This window comes from Cyanistes caeruleus, chromosome 4 (genome assembly GCF_971803275.1).
Source record: "Cyanistes caeruleus chromosome 4, bCyaCae1.hap1.1, whole genome shotgun sequence".
NCBI lineage: Eukaryota > Metazoa > Chordata > Aves > Passeriformes > Paridae > Cyanistes > Cyanistes caeruleus.
The window spans coordinates 77468712-77486977 of NC_141704.1; the positions used below are offsets into that span (position 1 = coordinate 77468712).

Consider the following 18266-nt stretch of genomic DNA (forward strand, 5'->3'; position numbering starts at 1 on the left):
ACCTCCATAGCCCTCCATTGGACTGTCTAAAGCATTTTCTAGCCTTTCTTATCCTGGGGAGCCCAGAACTGTTCACAGCACTCCAGAGGTGGCCTTATCAGTGCTGAGTAAAGGAGATAAAAGCCCCCTTGACCTCCTGGCAATGCTCTTCTCAATGCACCCCAGGATGCCACTGGGGTCTTGGCCACAGGGACACAGTCCTGGCTCATGGACAGCCTTTTGTCCACCAGGATTCCTTGGTCCTTCTCTGCAGAGCTGCTTTCCATCATCCCTAGGCTGTGCTGGTGCTGGGGCTCTTCTTCCCCAGGTTCAGGGATGGTATTTGCCCCTGTGGAACTTTGCTGCATTCCTCTGTGCCCACTTGTCCAGGTTTTTCTGAAAGGCAGCTCACCTGTCACGTGGATCAGCCACTCCTCCCAGCTTTATATCACTGACAAATGTGCTGATGGTCACCCAGGTCACTGATGAACAAGACTGACCCTTGGGGACACCACAGCTACAGGCTTCCAGCTAGGCTCTAACCACAGCCCTCTGAGACCTGCCATTCAGCCAGCTCTCCATCTACCTCTCTTCTTTCTCATTGATTCAGGCTGAATGTAAAGTGGCATTCATTTATATGTGACAAGCATGATCTCAATCCCTCAAGATAATTCCCTACACAATTTTTAATTGTTTTAATTTAGTTCAGCCATCTCCTCTCTGCCCCTCTTTATACTGTAAAATTGATTAGAGATTTCACTAGAGAATGCGTAATGACATTCTGATAGTACCTTAGAAAGAGATAAAAGTATTCTAGGCTTCTTTTACAGCTTGCATGACATTTAAATGCATATTTGATATTGTCCTTTTCACAAACTGTGTTTTAAATTGTTGTTTATAGCTTTCCCTTGTAGGAGGATATTCGATTAGTCAATAAAATATTAGAAAAGCATAATTTGCTAGAAATTTCTAGAAAGTACAAGTGCCATTCAACTCCTCCTCCCATATTATTGCAGGTGAATTTATTCTTCCATGCAAGAGATTTTAGATCTGCTGAAGTAGACTCTTTTTGTGTACTTGTTGACCTTGAGAAAAACACCATGATATGGTAAATCATTGGACACACGTAGAGTTCAAGTTCAGTCAAGGATCAGTCATCTTGTAACTACTCTTTAAATACAGCTTTGTCTATTAAAAGGACAGGTATTTGCCTTAATTATGATTTTGTGTTGCTTTGTTTAATCCCTATTTTTGTACAGGTATTTTTTGAATAGTGTAACTAATATGAAGATTTTTTTCTTCTTTCTTTTAACTCAATGGCTATATTGTTTTATAAATAGTCTTAAACAAACCTACAGCATGGAGAAAATGGAGAAACTGCAGAATTCCTTTCTAAGCTGCTCGTTTTGATTTAGCACCTGTTTAAGTGTAGGCATGTCTTAGGTCCTACTGACTTAGGCAAGTTTGATCAGGTCTCTTCCTGGTGCTGAGTTTAACTAACAGGCCTTGTTAAGGGGTTTATTTAGTTTGCTGAGGTTTCCAGCAGGAAGCATAACTGGGTAACTGTTCACTTATAGTTCATGGACTCAGAGCCAGGGACAGCACAGAGGAAAGGCTCCTTCCTGGGCCTTCATCTGGAGAGGCCTTGGAGGTAACCAAGCCCATTTGCACAGATGCTTAGACTTCCTCCAGAAACTTCTGAGATTGCCATGTGAAACCCTGAACAGCTGAAGGAGCTGGAAACCTCATCTGTAATCACATCTGCTGCCGAGTTACATTATGCACCACACCACCCCCATGTTGGAAAAAGGACTTAGAGAGTCAGGAACCAGGTTATCATGTGGAATGTGTTAAATGAGTGTCAGTAATTGGGGGCCTATTAGAAAACCAAGCTGTAAAACTGAAGTGAGCCTGGAGGCTTTTTACTCTGTCTCATATAGCTTTCCAAAATATACTTGAGAAAGCTATAGTCTATTATTGTGTCAAGCAACTTGCACAAGAGAGGACTTTTTACCATTTCAACAACATACCAAGTAGTATCCAACTTCAAGAAATTTCTAAACTGTCAAGATTTTTATAAAATAAACTATTTCAAGCTCATCTTCCCTGAGATTAAAACAAAATCTGTTTACAGAATACAATAAACATGACAGAATGATCAACTTTATGTGTTAAGAGTTGTTGCTAAGGTGTTGTTGGATGCTGCTGGATGGATGGATGCTAGGCCACCAGGCACTTAAAAAATTAATATAATAAATAAATCTATAAGAGCTGACTTACAGTTTTATTCCATGTGTACAGAGATGTGATTCATCTTGACACAAATAACACATGTGGAACAGCAAACAGAAATGATATGCTTGAATGCACTGAAGAAATCCTTTGATCAAAGGATAGAACTGGAAGTCAGAAAATTATGTCCAAGCCCACTGTCTGGTCTAATGATGATTTAAAACTTCTGATGACTCAGTTTTTTTATTTGTGAGATTAGGACAATATAAAGCATTTTGAAACAATTATTAAAATTAATTACAGCTACAAGGGATCCTATTTCTAGTCACATTTATGCAAGGAGTCCTTCTGAAGCAATTACTGAATTACTGGCTTTGGAAAGCAGCCAGGTGAACTGCACCTGGGAAGTTAAAACTGGTTCTGATCCTGATGTTTCTCTTTATGCCTTTTTTTTTTTTTTTTAAGCATTTATAAAGCATCCAGCACTGACATAAAGGCAAGGTGAAAAGTGTAGGAATAAATTAAATGGCGCAGCCTGGATTCTGATTAGCACAAAAGGAAAAGAGAATGGCAGAACAAGAAGGGTAAGCAGATCAGACAGGCTGCCTGGTAGAGCACAGGCCTGGGAGAGAAGCAAAACATCCTGTTTTCTTCAGTTCCTTGTTGTGAACATCTGTCATTCCAGCCTTGGAATGAGTTTAGTTTGGTGTGGTGTACCTGCAAATGTATCAAGCATTTTTGGGGGTTTGATTTGGACACAGCAAATATTTGTGGTAAACAAAAGGTAAAAAGGGAAGGAAACCAGGTGAGTAGCTAACTGTAACTTTTATTGATTAAAATAACAGGAATTAAGAAAAATGTCATATATGGGTAAAACCTTACAAAAGAAAGGCCTTGTAAAATCATGTTTCAGGCCTTGTTACTTTGGCTGAGTATAACTAGCAGCTGGCCTGACTAGTTCCCATGCAAAAACATCTTGAGAATGAAAAGTTTGTTAACATAACAAACTATTCTTGGGGAGAAAAACAAGTGCATCTGTAGTAACAAGGGATCTGTTCCATGAGAATCAGTGGGAAAAGTATGTAAACATTGTTGGATAGGAAAGTTTTGATTGACATGTACACTCACCATTACCACCCAGTGAACTGAGTTCCTAACCAGCTGGGATTAAACACGGTGCCTTCTGATAACCATATAAATATAAGCTGTGTGCAATAAAGATGGGGCTATGATGGAAGAAGAAACAGGTGTCATTGTCCATCTCTACTACAACATCTGGCTTTTGTCAGGTTTTACCTATATGTGACAGAAAAATAGTAATTTTTTTAAAAAATAAAAACCCAGGAATTAAGAATTCTCAATGCACCATGAGGACAAGGCAAAAGGATGTGTCTTTATACCATGATCAGAAAGATGAGAGTGCTACTGCCTAAGTGTTCAAGGTTCTTTCACACACTTTGTAAATATTTAGTATACAAAAGTTCAGATCTCATCATTCCCAAACAATCTAAGCACCATAATTGCTCCAACTTTCCCCGTCTATATTAAAAATACACTCACAAACAACTTATGGAAATCTAATCAGACTTGGGCAAATTCACAAGGCTTCTCAGAGTTAATAACTGAAACCTTCTGGTAGATGTCTTTATTACTCTCATCATTAGCAAGATTGAATCTCTGTTTAGACTAGTTCTTGTTAAAATTAACAGTTGGAAGCTAGAACCTTCAACCTTTGGTATTTTATTTCAACAATATATCACTTTGGCCTTAATCTATAAATAAATCTTCGTTTATCATCTACCAAACTGCCTCAGCAGAAGCAGAGGCCACTATGAGTCACATGCTTGATCTGGAAGAGTGGTATCATGCCTCTATGGTAATATTGACTTATAGGGCTAAACAGTGTATAAGGTAAATATGTTAAAAGAAATCTATTTTTCAAAGCATTTAAATTTCAAAATATCTGTACTTTCAAAGAAGAAGAAGTGGAGTGGGCTAATGGAAAAAATGGGTGAAATTTTATGGCATTTGAAATTTGATTCATACACTCCCTTTAATGCTTGATAGAAAAATCCTATTAATATAGAATAACATAGCTACACTAGTAACATTAACCCTTGGTCATTAAATTTTAATTTAAAGTGCAGCTGAAGGAAAACTTATTTATTGAGTTCTCATGGACAAATTTCTGGCTCCGAAGATTTTAAATAACTCACCTGAATCTAAGTTTAGATGGAAAAGAATGCAAAGATTAAAGATCCCCTGATTCAGGGATATTTTAGAGTAACAGCTCTTCAGGGGAGAGCCCGACCATTACTCTGTTTACATAGTTCTTGTCTTCGTCTAACTCAATTCAGTTGTTTTTAAAGAACTTCCTGTTCAGTGTTTCCTATGTGGGAAGATCAGAGAATGTGAAAGGCATTTCCAAAAAAAAAAAAAGGGATTATTTTCTCCTGGTTGGTATGAACTGTGGTGTAATCTGAGCTCTCTCTCTTTTTCTTTTTTTTTTTTTTTTTTTTTTTTTTTTCCCCACAGAAAATAACTTCAAGGCAACAAGATTTCCCCTCACAAAATAAGTGAGGGGGGAAAAAAATGAAAGGATGTCACTGCTCTGTAGAAGGAGCGGGTCAAGGGGCTGAGCAGGTGCGCGCCCTGCAGAGACACGGAAAAAAAAAGGGTAACGCGGTGAGGGGTTCCGAAAGCCGGGACGCAAATTAAAGATAAAAAAAATCAGCCGCAGCAGATAACTCCAAGAGCGATGAGGATCGCCCGCTAGAGAGGGGCAGCTGCCGGGCCCGCGCTCCTTTACGGCCGCTCTCCCGCACCTTCCCCTTTTTACACATTCGGTAAATCCCCTCCCTGGCCACGGCCGAGGGGAGCAGGGGGATGCCGAGGGGACAGCGGGGCACCAAACGGGGAAAGGCGGATGCTGGAGGGACGGGCAGGTGAGGAGAGCGGGCGGGGAGCCGGGGGACAGGGCCGGGCCGGGCCGGGTCTGGTCGGGCTGGGCTGGGCCGGGCTGGGCTGGGCCCGGCTCCGCCCGCTCTCCCAGGCTGCTCCGCGTTGCAGCCGGGGGAGGTGGAGCCGCTTTATCGGCAGCCGAAGTGGAAATTTCCCCGTCAGTTCCCGGCTCCGCCGCGAAGGAAGCACTGGTGGGAGCCGCCTGCCCTCGTCTCCCCGTGCCGCGCCGCGTCCTGCCTGCTGTCATGTCCAACTACATCCACGTCCCGCCTGGCTCGCCGGAGGTGCCCAAACTGGACATCACCGTCAGCGAGCGGGAGGGGCTCGGGTATCGCCAGGGCGCCCTGCAGCTCCTGCGCCGGCTGCGCCCGCACTGGAGACCCGAGGAGGTGACGCTGCAGGTACGGCGGGGTCCGCGCCCCGCTTGGCGCGGGGGATGCGGCAGCCGGGGCGCGGGGAGCGGGGGGAAAAGCAAGGCAAGGAAGGGGGGAGGGCGGGCGGCCATTGTGCGGGGGAGCTGCCGCCTTGTTTCCTCCCCCTCCCTCCCTCCTTCCATCCCCCGCTCTCCGCCGCAGCCCCCTGCGCGGAGCCCCATTTGCCAGGCGGCCCGGCGGCGGGGCGGGGCGGTGTGGCAGCATCCCCGGCTCCCGCCTTCCCTCCTTCCTTCCCGGCGCTCCTCCTCCTCCCCACCGCCTGCTTTCGGCCTCCTCCTCCTCCCGTACCCTCCCCGCTGGAGCTCGGCTGCTCGCTATAGCGGCAGGGAGAAGCTCTGGAGCCGGGGGCGAGGGGAGGAAGGCGAGGGGAGGAAGGCGAGGTGCTCCTGAGGGTCACCTCTGTCTCTGCTGGGTGGGAGTGTTGGTGAAGCGGGGTTCAGGCCACCGGAGGAGCTCCCACGGGCGGTGGAGCCCTTGTCGGGTGCTCCCCGTAATAAAAAGATGTAATAAATACGTGTCTGGTATTCGCAGGCGGGCTGGGGTTTGGGCTGGCGGTGTCGGAGCGCCCCAGCCCCGCTGACGCCCTTGCTCGCCGCTCCTGGCAGAAGCACCGCTGCTCTCCGGTGTTCTCTAGGTGAGCAGTCATTCGTACTCATGACGAGTCATCTGCCGGAGGATTGGCTGCCTTCGTGCTTCTAGAATATGCTTAACATGGCCCCCTGCACTTGAAAACTCTTCAGCCAACTTGCGCGGCTAAAATAGCGCTTCAGCCTGTGGTTAGTTGAGGATTTTATTGGACGCTCAGCTGCGTTATTCAGCAGTTGTTATTGCATGGCGGTGTCTTATTTCAATTAAATTCCTCTTCAGAGGGCTGCTGAACTAATTTGTATAGGAAAGCTGAGCACATTGAGGTAATGGCACATAATTTGACTGAAATTTTCTGATGTTTTGAAAGAAAAATGAAACTTGACACATGCCAGTCCAGTTAGCATGAAAATAAAGCTAATGAGGTTTTTCTAAATAACCTGTTTGAGGCAGCGGCCATAAGTTATGCACAGTCCCAACATCTTGAGGTGCAATGAAAACAGCTTTACAAAATGTAATGCTAAATGAGGCTGTTAAAGTTCATAGAATATCTTGAGTTGGAAGGGATCCATAGGCATAATCCAGCTGCCTGCTCGTTGCAGAGTTACATTAAAGTTATACATGGTTTTAATTTTTTGGTTCTTTGATCAATGCAGTTCTCAGCAGAATATTTTTCTTTCTTTCATTCGGGATTGTTGAAAAGTGAAACCAAAACATTATCCTGTTAAGGAAGGAAGACTTTATCCTTTGGGTAAAGTTGTAGTAGGTTCAAGAAAAAAAAAAAATTCTTCCTTCTGCCACTCACTTCACAAGAAACAACAGAATAAAAAACACCAGTACCATTGGTGTTGAACAGGGACTCTTGACTAGTCACACAGAAGTGGAGATTACTGTCTGTGGTTAGAGGTTTCTGTCTAAAAATGTATTGAGTTTAGTTTTAACTTATTTATTTTAAGAGCACAACTTTTCAGCTTGGTATTTTCATTTTGAAAAGTGGAAGAACATTCTATTCAAAAGGCCCTTAATGGCCTTTTATTTTTAACTCTTTAGCTCGTGTTTAAGCTGCTGTGAGTGTGTAACAAGCAGGAATGCCTGTGGTTTGAAACAGATTCCAGCAGCAGTGATGGCAATACAACCAATTACAGATAGATGATGTACGTGCATCAGATAGAGAAAGGTGTTGAAATGAAAGGTGGCTCTTTCTGTGAGGATGAAGGAGTGAACAGGAGGATACCTTGGAGTCCTCCTTTAGACCTTCTGTTTAGGAGGGAGATGAGGATGGGACTCCTCCTGTATTGCGTGGAAAATATGCCTGACTAATCTGAAACAGCAAAGTGGACAAAGAACAGTGTTAGGTTTGATGAACTACTGCTTCCTCTGGTGAACTCTGCCATTTGCTACCTTTGCTCTTAGTAACTCTTGGGGCAGAACAATTAGTAAGAAGCTGAAGAGTCCAGGGTTTGATTTGAAAGTTAATTAACTTCTCTTGTAAAAATTCACTGTTGTGTGTTAATTTGTTTAGTCAGCTGAACAATTTTGAAACTGTAGTTAGTTAGTATATGTTAATGCTTAATCCTCACTTTTCCTAAGATTTATAAGTACCTAAAATCAGGAATATATTTTATAATTTAATTTTTTTTACACCATAGCATAAAACACAAATGTAGGACAGAAGATGAAAATCATTAAAATCTTCAGTGCTTAAGTTATTCTTTTATTATGTTATTTATCAGAAAGGCTATAACATCAGAAGAATTGCCCATTACTTTTTGAAATGGAAGCAGCTATACTGTAATATATCTCCTTTATATCAAGTTGTATGTGAATTTTGTCCCTACAGGGCAGTACAAATGTTCAAGTTATTCTACATTGCTAGGGAGAAACAGAATCTTTCTGTCTAAATGCTCATCTTCATGTACATTGTGCAGTTGTCAACTGAAAATGTCCTAGGAACTGTATAGAATTGGGTGCTTAATTTTCTAACTTCTGAACTTTTGATGTTTGCTTTCTCTGCTTTTTGCAGTAGTTGCTTAACAGCAATGTTGGGTAGTTCTGGTTGGAAGGAGTCTCTAGAGGTCTTTCTTCCAAACTTCTGCTGAAAAACTCACTGCTTGCTAAATTGAGAAATTGGCTGTTGTGAACAGGAGAAACAGGTTTTTAAAATTTAATTTAAAAAGGTGTTCTTCTAACTCAGAACAGGGCTTCTGAGTTTTGTAAGCAGCCTGAATTTTGACGGTGGGCATTCCAGTTCTTATATTCTGCACAGTTATTAATGAAATATAAATATTTAATAGTTTTTACTCTTTTAAGGTGGTTGTATTACCTTTCCTAATGTAAAAATACACTCAGAGATTGGATTTTGTTGCCCATCTTATTTTTTCTCTTTTTGTGGCTATTCAAGGAAGATCAGTGTTTGCTTACAGTATGGGAAAATTAGTTACCACTTGAGTAGTGCTGATTCAGGATTCTTTTATCCCGTGACTGTCTAGCTCTTGTAAGTCTGGTGGCAAAGAAGGATTCAGTAGGATAATACACAATTTCTTCTCTGCAGTGTGATATAGTGCAGGAAAAGCCATTAGTACTTCTTACCATTCAGAAGTAATATTTAATGTTGAGAATAAAGACTGCCTGTTTTTATTGGTGAAAAGGCTTAATACTAATAGTGTTAATTTATACCATTATTTGGGTAGACCAGAATGATATATATGGGAAAAAATTGGCTGAAGAATCACTCAAAGATCTAAAATAATGAAAATGTTAGGCTGGCTAAGAGTGCTCCTGTCCCAGATGAAACCTGGAGAGGTGGAAAGAATGGGTTTTACAAAGGGGATTGAATTTTTTGTAAAGACACCCCATAACCCCCCCTGTAAATATTGCAAGCAACTATCATCTCCAGATAAGCTGGATTAATAGGCTTTTTTAATTCTCTGAAATAATTTGGCCTTGCTTGTTTTCTGGTACTGTGGTGGTTTTCTGTGATTTTTCCCTGAGATTTACGTGTCTTCTCACTTATCAACACTTTGCAGGATTTTACTAGTGCAGCACTTCATAGTTTGCAAAGATTTGTTCCTGCAGCTATGGAACGTGAACAGGATGGACTCAGGCTTATAAAAATTGTACTTTCACCAGTGAAATGACCACCTATTTAATTTTCTGTTTACCAGATTAGCTTCTGTCCTTGTTTCTTTCATTTTTCATCCCGATTTGCACTCAGTAGCTTTTCTTCAGGCAGTATTTTCTGGCCGCTGCTCTAATTTATTTGCTTATTTGCTTTTTATAACAAACTTTAATTCGGTTCAGAGTTCTGAACTTGTTGGAATATTTTTTAGTTTATTTAAACAGACTGAGTGTGGGTTTAAAAGCATTGAAATAATTGAAAATGTTAGTTTCTGGGAAACAAAGCAAACTAACTTTTTGTATCTCAGTGCTGTTACATTTTTCAAGTGAGATGTTTATTGCTCAGCTGGTTTTGGCACATCACCCACTTAAGCAGTTGGGAAAGCAGTTGCCACATAAAGAGGAAGGACTGAATCCACAGAGAAGTGCTCCAAATGGAGAAGTGATGAGTGAGGAAAAGAATAAGAAAAGTTAGAATTGCAGCATGGGCTGAATTACCGATGTTCTGTGGAAAAACTGTAATTTGAGGTGTGCCTTGGATGCAATGTCACAGTAAGTGGGAAATGCCAGCAGTATTGGATGTCCTTGGAGGCTGGGTTGGTTTCTCCAGTCTCTTAAAGCTTCTGATGAAGCTTGAAGATCTCAGTCTGCTGTTTCTAGAGGGTTTTGTGGTGTCTGTGTGGGGTAGAAACTGTAGTGGCATTTTTTGTGGCTGATACGCCATATGTGCCTGATGTAATTCAGCTGTGCATGACAGAGATGTGTTTATTCATGACTGGGGTTCTAATTTACAGAGAATCAGTATTTGTTTAGGTACACCTTGAAGGAATCCATGTAAAGGCATATAACCTATGCTATAGGCTTGTAACCTTGGAAAGGAATAATCCAAGACAGTTTAGTTCCTGTCCCTCTGCCCCTCCCTCCCCAGCCTGCAGGCATTTCCTGTCAAAATCTTCCAGGGGGAGGAACAGCAAATTAATTATTTGATTCAGAATAAAGTTTTATGCTCCTTTTCTATTATTATTATGTCTCTCGCTGTTTTAATGAGTATCACAAAATTTGTAAAGCCATTTAATCACTTTCAAAGTGTTAACTAGCTACCTGATGTTAACTCTTTTCAGGTAGAAGACTATTCTTCAGAAACAAGGTGAAAAATAAGCAACTTTTTTTTTCCCCCCCCTTGGCATTAAAAAAAAAACCCAAAACAAAAAATCATTGAAGACCAAACAAAAACCCAACAAAACAAAAACACCAAAAAATTTCACATATTGTCACACATTTCAATCAAAACCAGCCCTCAACCCAAAAATGTTCAAAACAAAACCCACACACGCCATGAAGCTGAAGTGTTTATGGTTTGGGAGCCCAAAAAAAATCCATGTGAAAGTGATACTAGCTCAGTCTATGTTGGAGAAAACATTTCTTTCTCCATGCTGCTGTCATGCAGAGCCCCCCAAGAGCTCAGCAGAAACTGCTAGCTCAGCCTGTGGCCAAACTTAGCAGAGAATAGTACTGCAAACTTGCTTGTTTCCTGCTTGTCTTGGTGTTTTTATTATCAAATGATCCTGCTCCTGGTCGTCTGAGCACCTGAATCATGCAGACAGTGACTTTCACCTGCTGAGTGTAAAGAACTAGAGGATATGGCTCCAGAGCCTGGAGACCTTTGAATGAGGTTTCTTGTGAGCCCTGCTGATCATGTGAGAATTTACCCAAGGCATTTCCCAGTAGTTGTACTTTGTCCTTCTTTTATGAATAGCTACAGAAAGAGAGCTGCAATAGCTACAGAGAGAGAAACAACTAACCTTGTTTCAAGAAATTAAGTTCTTAATCTGTGCACCTGTGGATATGTCTGTGTAGGCTAGACTTTTCCAGAAGAGAAGATCAACTTAGATTTACAATATAAAGTTGAAGTTTTGTGCACTAAAGAAGCATGTTATTGATGTCTGTTCCTTTCTGGAGATCTTAAAGTCAGTCTGGGTTTAGCAGCAGAATCTGGGGAATTCCTGCTTGTTTACGCTGCAACGTCACATCACTGTTCTGTTTTTATGGCACTACTGTTTCCTGCATTCTCTGCCTATGGATGTAATAACTCAGTCTAGCAGGGAAAAATCAGCCCTTCTGAGTCATAAGTACTTTCTACTTTGCCCCATGACGTTTTTATTTATGTCTGTTCGTTCTTGTTACGTGTGATTGCAATTTTGTTCTCATTCTTCTCATTCTTTTGAACTCTTGGAACAGTGGGATGTTTTGCTCTGCTTCATTTCAGGTTATGTTTTGTGCAAGGCCTTCAAAGCTGATTCTTTAAATGCTAGAGTAAAGGCATTCTGAATAAAAGAATGAAGTGACTATTATGTTATTTTACTGTTGGCAGTAAACACTAGATGTTTTCTTTTGATGGAATATGGAAATTGTCTACTTTGAATAATGTTATTAGAAAAGTAAGTGAACCCTTCTGCCTTTTTAAGAAGCAGGAGCTAAAATGCTCCCGTGTGTAAATAATTATTTGTAGCAGCATGCTACAAATAGATACTAATAAGTAGAGTTCCTAAATTAACAGTTGAGGGAGTCCAATTTCCTTGTTCCAGATTTCTTTTTGTTAGTGCTAATGAAACTGGTTTTAAGGGGATATTAGACCTGTGACAGAAGGTATAATGTGCCCAGCAGTTTCTCTTCAACAGCATAACAACTCAAATTCTTGCTGCTTCTTTGCATCAGCATTATTAACTGTTATTTTTTTTTTAGCATCACTATTTCTGATGACCTTAGAGCTGTGTCTTTTTCATAGTACATATTTTTTTCCTTTGAACTACATTTTGGAAGTTTTTATCTAAGTATAGCAGACAAGATGCTTTTTAATTTGAACAGCTCAACATGAATCGCTTCTGCAAAGTGCTCTTCATGCTTTTTTAACAAATTAATTCTGGGTTTATGTTGAAAGGTATAAGAATCAGTACTTGTATGTTGATTTTCTATCTTTAAGTGTTTGTGACCTGTTCTGTGACCATACACTTATGACTGGGAAGGCTATGAATGGATACATTTATAGTATCAGGATGTAATTTGTGATTTACAAGCATTTTGAAATGCATTTAAGTATTGCCTGTTCAAATACATGAAACACTGCTCAAGCCCAGTATCTATGGAGCTGTTTTCTTAGTTGCAGTGCTTAACATTGTTACAGTTACTATGAAGACTGTTCAAGATTCTTCATTATTCATCTTGAGTTATTCAAGTAATAGCTAATAATATGTGCCCATAAATGATAAAGTCTTAATTTTGAGTCAGACAAAGAGCAGCTTCCTTATAAGCAGCTTTGTTTGAATTTGTGGTTATCCTGTTTAGATGAAAGTGATATAATTTGCTATACCTGCTTCAAGACTGAGTGTTTGTAACTGTTGAAGAAAATAGAATACCTTTGTATCTTCTGCACCTTTCCTCAGGAGCTTGAGCTATTTCTTCTAATTTGTGATGACAACTGGAACTTTCCCACTTCTTTTCTGCATTTGTTGATGAAGCTGTTGGCCACATCAAATTAGTTGGAGAAAGCAAGGCATATGAGCTAAAACACATCTACTGTAAAAGTCTCATCTTTTCCTAAACAGGGAGACTTGACCCGACTTCAGAATTATTTTTTCTTTAGTAATTAAAAAAAATTGCTCCTAATAGTCAATTTTTCTAAACCCTTGAGGTTTGGAAATAATCTGTCACTTGTGTTTGAGTGATATTACTTTTCAAAATAAAGGCTTTATCTTGAAGGGGGAGGGGAAGTAGCAGTCAAACTTTCTGAATTGTGTTTTACTGGTCTATAAAACAAACAAAACTAAAAAAAACCCCTCCCACCCCAAAACCCATAAAACTCCACCCAAACTGTCCAAGGTTCTAAAGAATTGTGATTCCTGTAGATATGTTTCCTGTTGTTGGCATGTGTTTTTAGCAAAAGCACTTTTTCATTAACTATTATGGCTCAGAATAATGTCTGACACACAACAGATCACTGCATTTGTCAGTACTTTTGTTCTGGGCTTGACTTAGGGGTGCAGGCAGCAGTCATACCTCAGAGGGTGCATGACTGGACACGAGTAAATAAGGAAATCACACTGTTGCCATTGAACACTTAGTATTCTGATCCTGATAAATAAGTTTCTTGTCTTTTTCAGCTGCTTTTCTGACCTCATTGCTAATAAGAATTAAAAAATGTTTGTTATCCAACTTAAGGCTACTTTTGTCTGCTTGCTAGTTTTACTGTGAGGATGTTTGTGGGAGGGTTTATTCTTTTTGAATTAAGAATTAGGGTTTTGGGGGCAAAGAGCGGAAGAAGAGATGTGAATAAATATGTGTATATATGTGAATAAATGTATATATGGGAATAAATGTGTAAATATGAAAACTACCTCACATTCATATTCAAGTATTTTCTCTGTGATATTTCTCTGTCTTAAAGGTTTCTTCATGCTCAATCTAGTAAACATTTATGTTTTGGGAACTAAAGGATAACTTGGCATTCTCTTCCTACTTTTGGAAGATGTAGAGTTGAGTTGCTTATTGCCTTATTTTTGCTTTTCAGCTGTTCACTGATGGTATCACCAATAAATTAATTGGCTGCTACGTAGGTGACATAACAGATGATGTTGTTCTAGTTCGGATCTATGGGAACAAGACCGAGCTCCTGGTGGATCGGGATGAGGAGGTGAAGAGTTTCCGTGTGTTGCAGGCCCATGGCTGTGCACCTCAGCTCTACTGTACCTTTAACAATGGCCTGTGCTATGAGTTCATGCAGGGAGAAGCCCTGGATCCAGAGCATGTGTGCAATCCAGATATTTTCAGGTAAGCTTTTAAAAATTTCCTTTTAAATCTCATCATTTCATTGTGTGTTTATGAAGCTCTGCCTGGCCTGAAGGGCTTTGAGTTGAAGTTGAGCAGAAAATATCTATTTCTATAAGCCTGCACTTAGCTGATGTTCACACTGTCTTAGTTACAGTATTTCAGTACTGCACAAATGATCCTTGGTGCTTCCACAGAAGACTGTGCTCATTAAAAGTCTGTTCATTTCTATTTATTGTATTTAGCACTTGCACATCACAATTACAGAGGCCATCAAATATGGTGGAGTTGTAGGGGCTGGACTTGGTTAAAGTACTTCCAGCTGTTTCCAAGATCTTGCTTTTGTGAATAGATACCATTTCTCCATTGAGAAATGATTTTTTAAACTGTTATCAGCACTTTCTGTTCACTGCAGGCTTAAGATTTCAGTTTTTCATGTGTGTGCTGAAATGTATTTGCCTAAAAATAGCAGCTAATTTAAATCAGTACTTCAAAAAACAAGTAAGAGTAGATTGTAAATGCAGGTGAAGTTTGTGTGCTGTAACTGAGCTTCAATCCTTCCCCCTTCCCTTCCCACAGGTAATGATCCTATTGAACTTTTGAGTCTTGAAATGTGCTACCTGTGGCTGTGCTTCTCTTGTTTAAACCCTCTTTGAATTCCTGAGCTGTGTTTTTTGAATTTTTCAGTTAAATATAACATGAATTTAATTTTATTTTTTTAGGCTCATTGCTAGACAGCTTGCTAAAATCCATACTATTCATGCACACAATGGATGGATCCCTAAATCTAATTTGTGGCTGAAAATGGGGAAATACTTCTCTCTCATACCCACAGAATTTGCAGATGAGGAAGTAAATAAAAGGTGGGTATTTCATCATGTTCTTTTCCAGACTTCACATTCCTTCTGCTGGAGTTGGTGTTTTTACAATATCATCAGACTTTGTATGGCTCAGAAAGCAGATTCCAGCTTAAAAATACTCATGTGACTTTGAAATAGTGGATGCCCCTCTTGCTGCATTGTAATTAAAGAATGCTCTAGCAAAGTTGTTTTTCTTCTACAACATCAAATTCTTCAGAAAACTGAGAAAACATGATAACTGAAAATGCAGAGGGAAAAATGGCTATTTAAGTGCATACTGTGGCTAGACTAAAAATTAGTGTTAATTTGCTCAGTTATAGATACATATAGTACATAATAGTGTTGTGTAATCTTGGAGGAAGTAATGTGAACAAAAAGTGAATGAAATTCATGCGATAATTCTTTTAATCTTTGCACCTTTAAAATGTGTGGGAGTGTATTCATGTTCTGCTCCTGATTTTTGGACTACTGTTGTGTTTACAGCACAGATAATCTTCAGAAAGTTGTCCTCCAGGGAGGACAGAGAAAAATGTCATAATTTGACTGCTGTTGTGCCTTGGGAAAGAATGCCCTGATTTGGGAGAGGGTCTGTTTAGCTATTTTTAGGAAGAATGTAGAGAAAAATACTTCATTACAAATGCTTGATATGGAACACAGAGTACTAAATGTTAACTCTGTTTCCTTGTACCTGAAAAGATTCTTAAGTGACATTCCAAGTCCTCAAGTTCTTCAGGAGGAGATGGCCTGGATGAAGGAAAGACTGTCAAATTTAGGATCGCCAGTGGTGCTCTGTCACAATGACCTGTTGTGTAAGAATATTATTTACAACAAGAAAAGAGGTAGGTGTTGAACTAAGCAGTGAGTGGCTTTATCTGTGCTGTAATTGCATGTGCTGCATCAGTGGTGGTGTTCTACTCACTTGTGGAGGTGAACTCAGTTTGAGCTTTTAAGACCCTTTAAACATTTAATGGTAGTTATACCTGTGCAAATACTAAGTTGCTTAATTAGCTAATTCTCATCTGAATGCTACAGTATAGAGGAAGAAAATCGGTGTTCCTTGCTTTCCTTTAATGAACTCATGAATTTGTTAATCCCCAGCTTGCCTGTATGCCTAGGCTTCAAAGTATATAACTGAATATAAATTCTATTCTGGTTTATAAAGCTTTTAGGAAGAAAAGAAAATCATGCAAGTGTAGAAAATAACATGAAAATTGTCTCCTGTAATGTTTTGTTCTGGTTTGTAGTTGTGGGGAATACCCTTTCATAGTGAAGTATCTTAATGATATTAACTGCTACATTCAGTAGCTCAATTTGTTTTCTGCATGAGCCACACAGACATCTTAAAAGATTTCTTTTGTTAATGCATGCTTTGTTTAAACAGTTGTAGGCAGCACACATCTTGGTAAAAATTAATCAGTTTTTTGTTTCTATTACCATACATTTAACTCATAGTTCGTGTTATTAAGATCTGTGAAAGCTTCCATATGAACCCACAGCTTATTGATTTTAGTGGTTCAGGGTTTGGTTACTGAGTGAATCAATCAGGTATTAAAACAAACAAGGCAAACTTTTGACACTAAAATGGCCATTGTGCAGTAAAAATACACAATTTTCCATTTCAAATACCTGAGCTCAGCTAAGTGTGACTAAACAGATTACAAGGTTTTATTTTGAAATAAGGATGACTCATTCCTTCTACTGCATATTTTTGTGTCAGTTGAGAAAGATTGTTGGTATGTAAGTTATGTGACTTAACTGCTAAAGAAAAACAAAACCAAGCTGGTGCTGGTTCTAATATGAAAATTGGCTGTATGTGCTAACACGTTTCTGCATCATATGTGAATTCTGCATCATTTCTGCATCACCATGTGAACTGAGGAAATAAACTCTCTTGGTGATTTGTGTGCAAGTTTCCCTCTGAGTAATACTGCTTCGAAGTAGTATTGAGAATTGCTGGTACTTTTAGTTATATATGCCTATATGTGTATATGCACCCTAACAATGCTGTTAACATAAATTTTAAATTCTGTGAAAACCACCAAGCTTGAGTGGTTTTACTTATTTTCAATGATGGACTGTAGTTCTGCTCAAAAAGAGGAAGAGGAGAAAGCATGAAAAGTATACGTAAGACTGGATTTGTAGTCTTATACACTTGGAGTTGTGATTCTGTAGTACCAAAAATAAATCTCATTACCATGTGTTTTTATTAGTGCTGAAATTACCTTGAGTTTTAGCATTCTAGAGCAGACCCACTGAGGTAAAAGTAATTTTTGTAGTCACTTTTCAAAGTAGAACAATGCAACAAAAAGAAAAAAAAAAATCTGAGGAATTCCTTTAAAAGTTTCACTGTTATGATCAATAGGCTTGAAGCTCCTAATTGAAAAACAAATGCTGTGTGCTTTTCTTTTTGTAAACAGAGTGGAGGAAAAAGCAATGCCAGTAGTGCATCACTTGTGAGCAATCCTACAAGTGTGTGAGTGGAGACTGGGTGGGGAGGAGGGAGGTGTGTAAAGTACTTAGGCTTACTAAAGCTGTAAGCAGCTGGGGGAAACACTTGGAAATATGAAGTAAACATATTATTAAACTTGAGTTTGAGTACTGTACATGTAGTGTGTTGTAAAATTTGTGCAATCTGGATACAGCAGGGATCATTTTCATAGTAACCAAACCTCCATGCCATCTGTAGAAGGGATGATTGTCATTTGAAAGCTGTTTTTTATAGCACACTTTTTACAGAGCATAAATAGGATGCTCAGCTTTAACTGTAAAGAAGCATGTATAACTGGAACTGTGTTTAGCAGAGCAAAAGCTTTTCTTGGTATAAAAAAATGATTTTGTAAGAGCACAAAATATAATATTTTTAAAGATGAGAATCACTAGGAATGGCATCAAATTGTCTGAAGGTAGTTAACAGCTTTGGTGAATGCAATACTCTTGACTGAATTCACTCTTCCATCTAGAAAAGCTTCTGTGTATCCAAAAGACCTTGGTGGCCCTAAAGTGAAAACAAGAGAGAATTGATTTTCTAGATTAACTACCTTATTTTTTCTTTATTCCTCAGTGAAATTTGTGCAGAACTGGTAGTGTTGTGTGGCTTTTCAGAAGTTGGTACAAAGACAACCTAATTTATTTGTTTTAGTGATACTGTATTTATAATTTTGTTTCTGGATGCTTAATTTGCACATTTACTAGTCAAGGGGGTATGTGTGGCTGTGTGTTTGAGCTACAGACTCTCAGGATGTATTAGGACTTGTGTCCAATGCAGTATGAATAATTA

General features: G+C 39.5%; 1 protein-coding gene across 2 annotated transcripts in view; it reads left to right on the plus strand.

Moving 5' to 3' along the window:
- The first annotated feature begins 4746 nt into the window (after positions 1–4746).
- Positions 4747–18266, plus strand: part of ETNK1 (ethanolamine kinase 1) — a 29238-nt gene continuing 15718 nt past the window's right edge. Inside the window, exons 1-5 of one of the 2 annotated variants that reach the window (XM_086885447.1) lie at positions 4747–5156; positions 5335–5573; positions 13873–14132; positions 14852–14992; positions 15686–15828. In XM_086885447.1, coding sequence (XP_086741573.1) covers positions 5138–5156; positions 5335–5573; positions 13873–14132; positions 14852–14992; positions 15686–15828 — 802 coding nt within the window. In that variant the 5' untranslated portion in view covers positions 4747–5137. Of the gene's footprint in view, positions 5157–5280; positions 5574–13872; positions 14133–14851; positions 14993–15685; positions 15829–18266 lie in introns of both variants that reach the window. The other variant, XM_086885445.1, reaches the window with a different exon arrangement.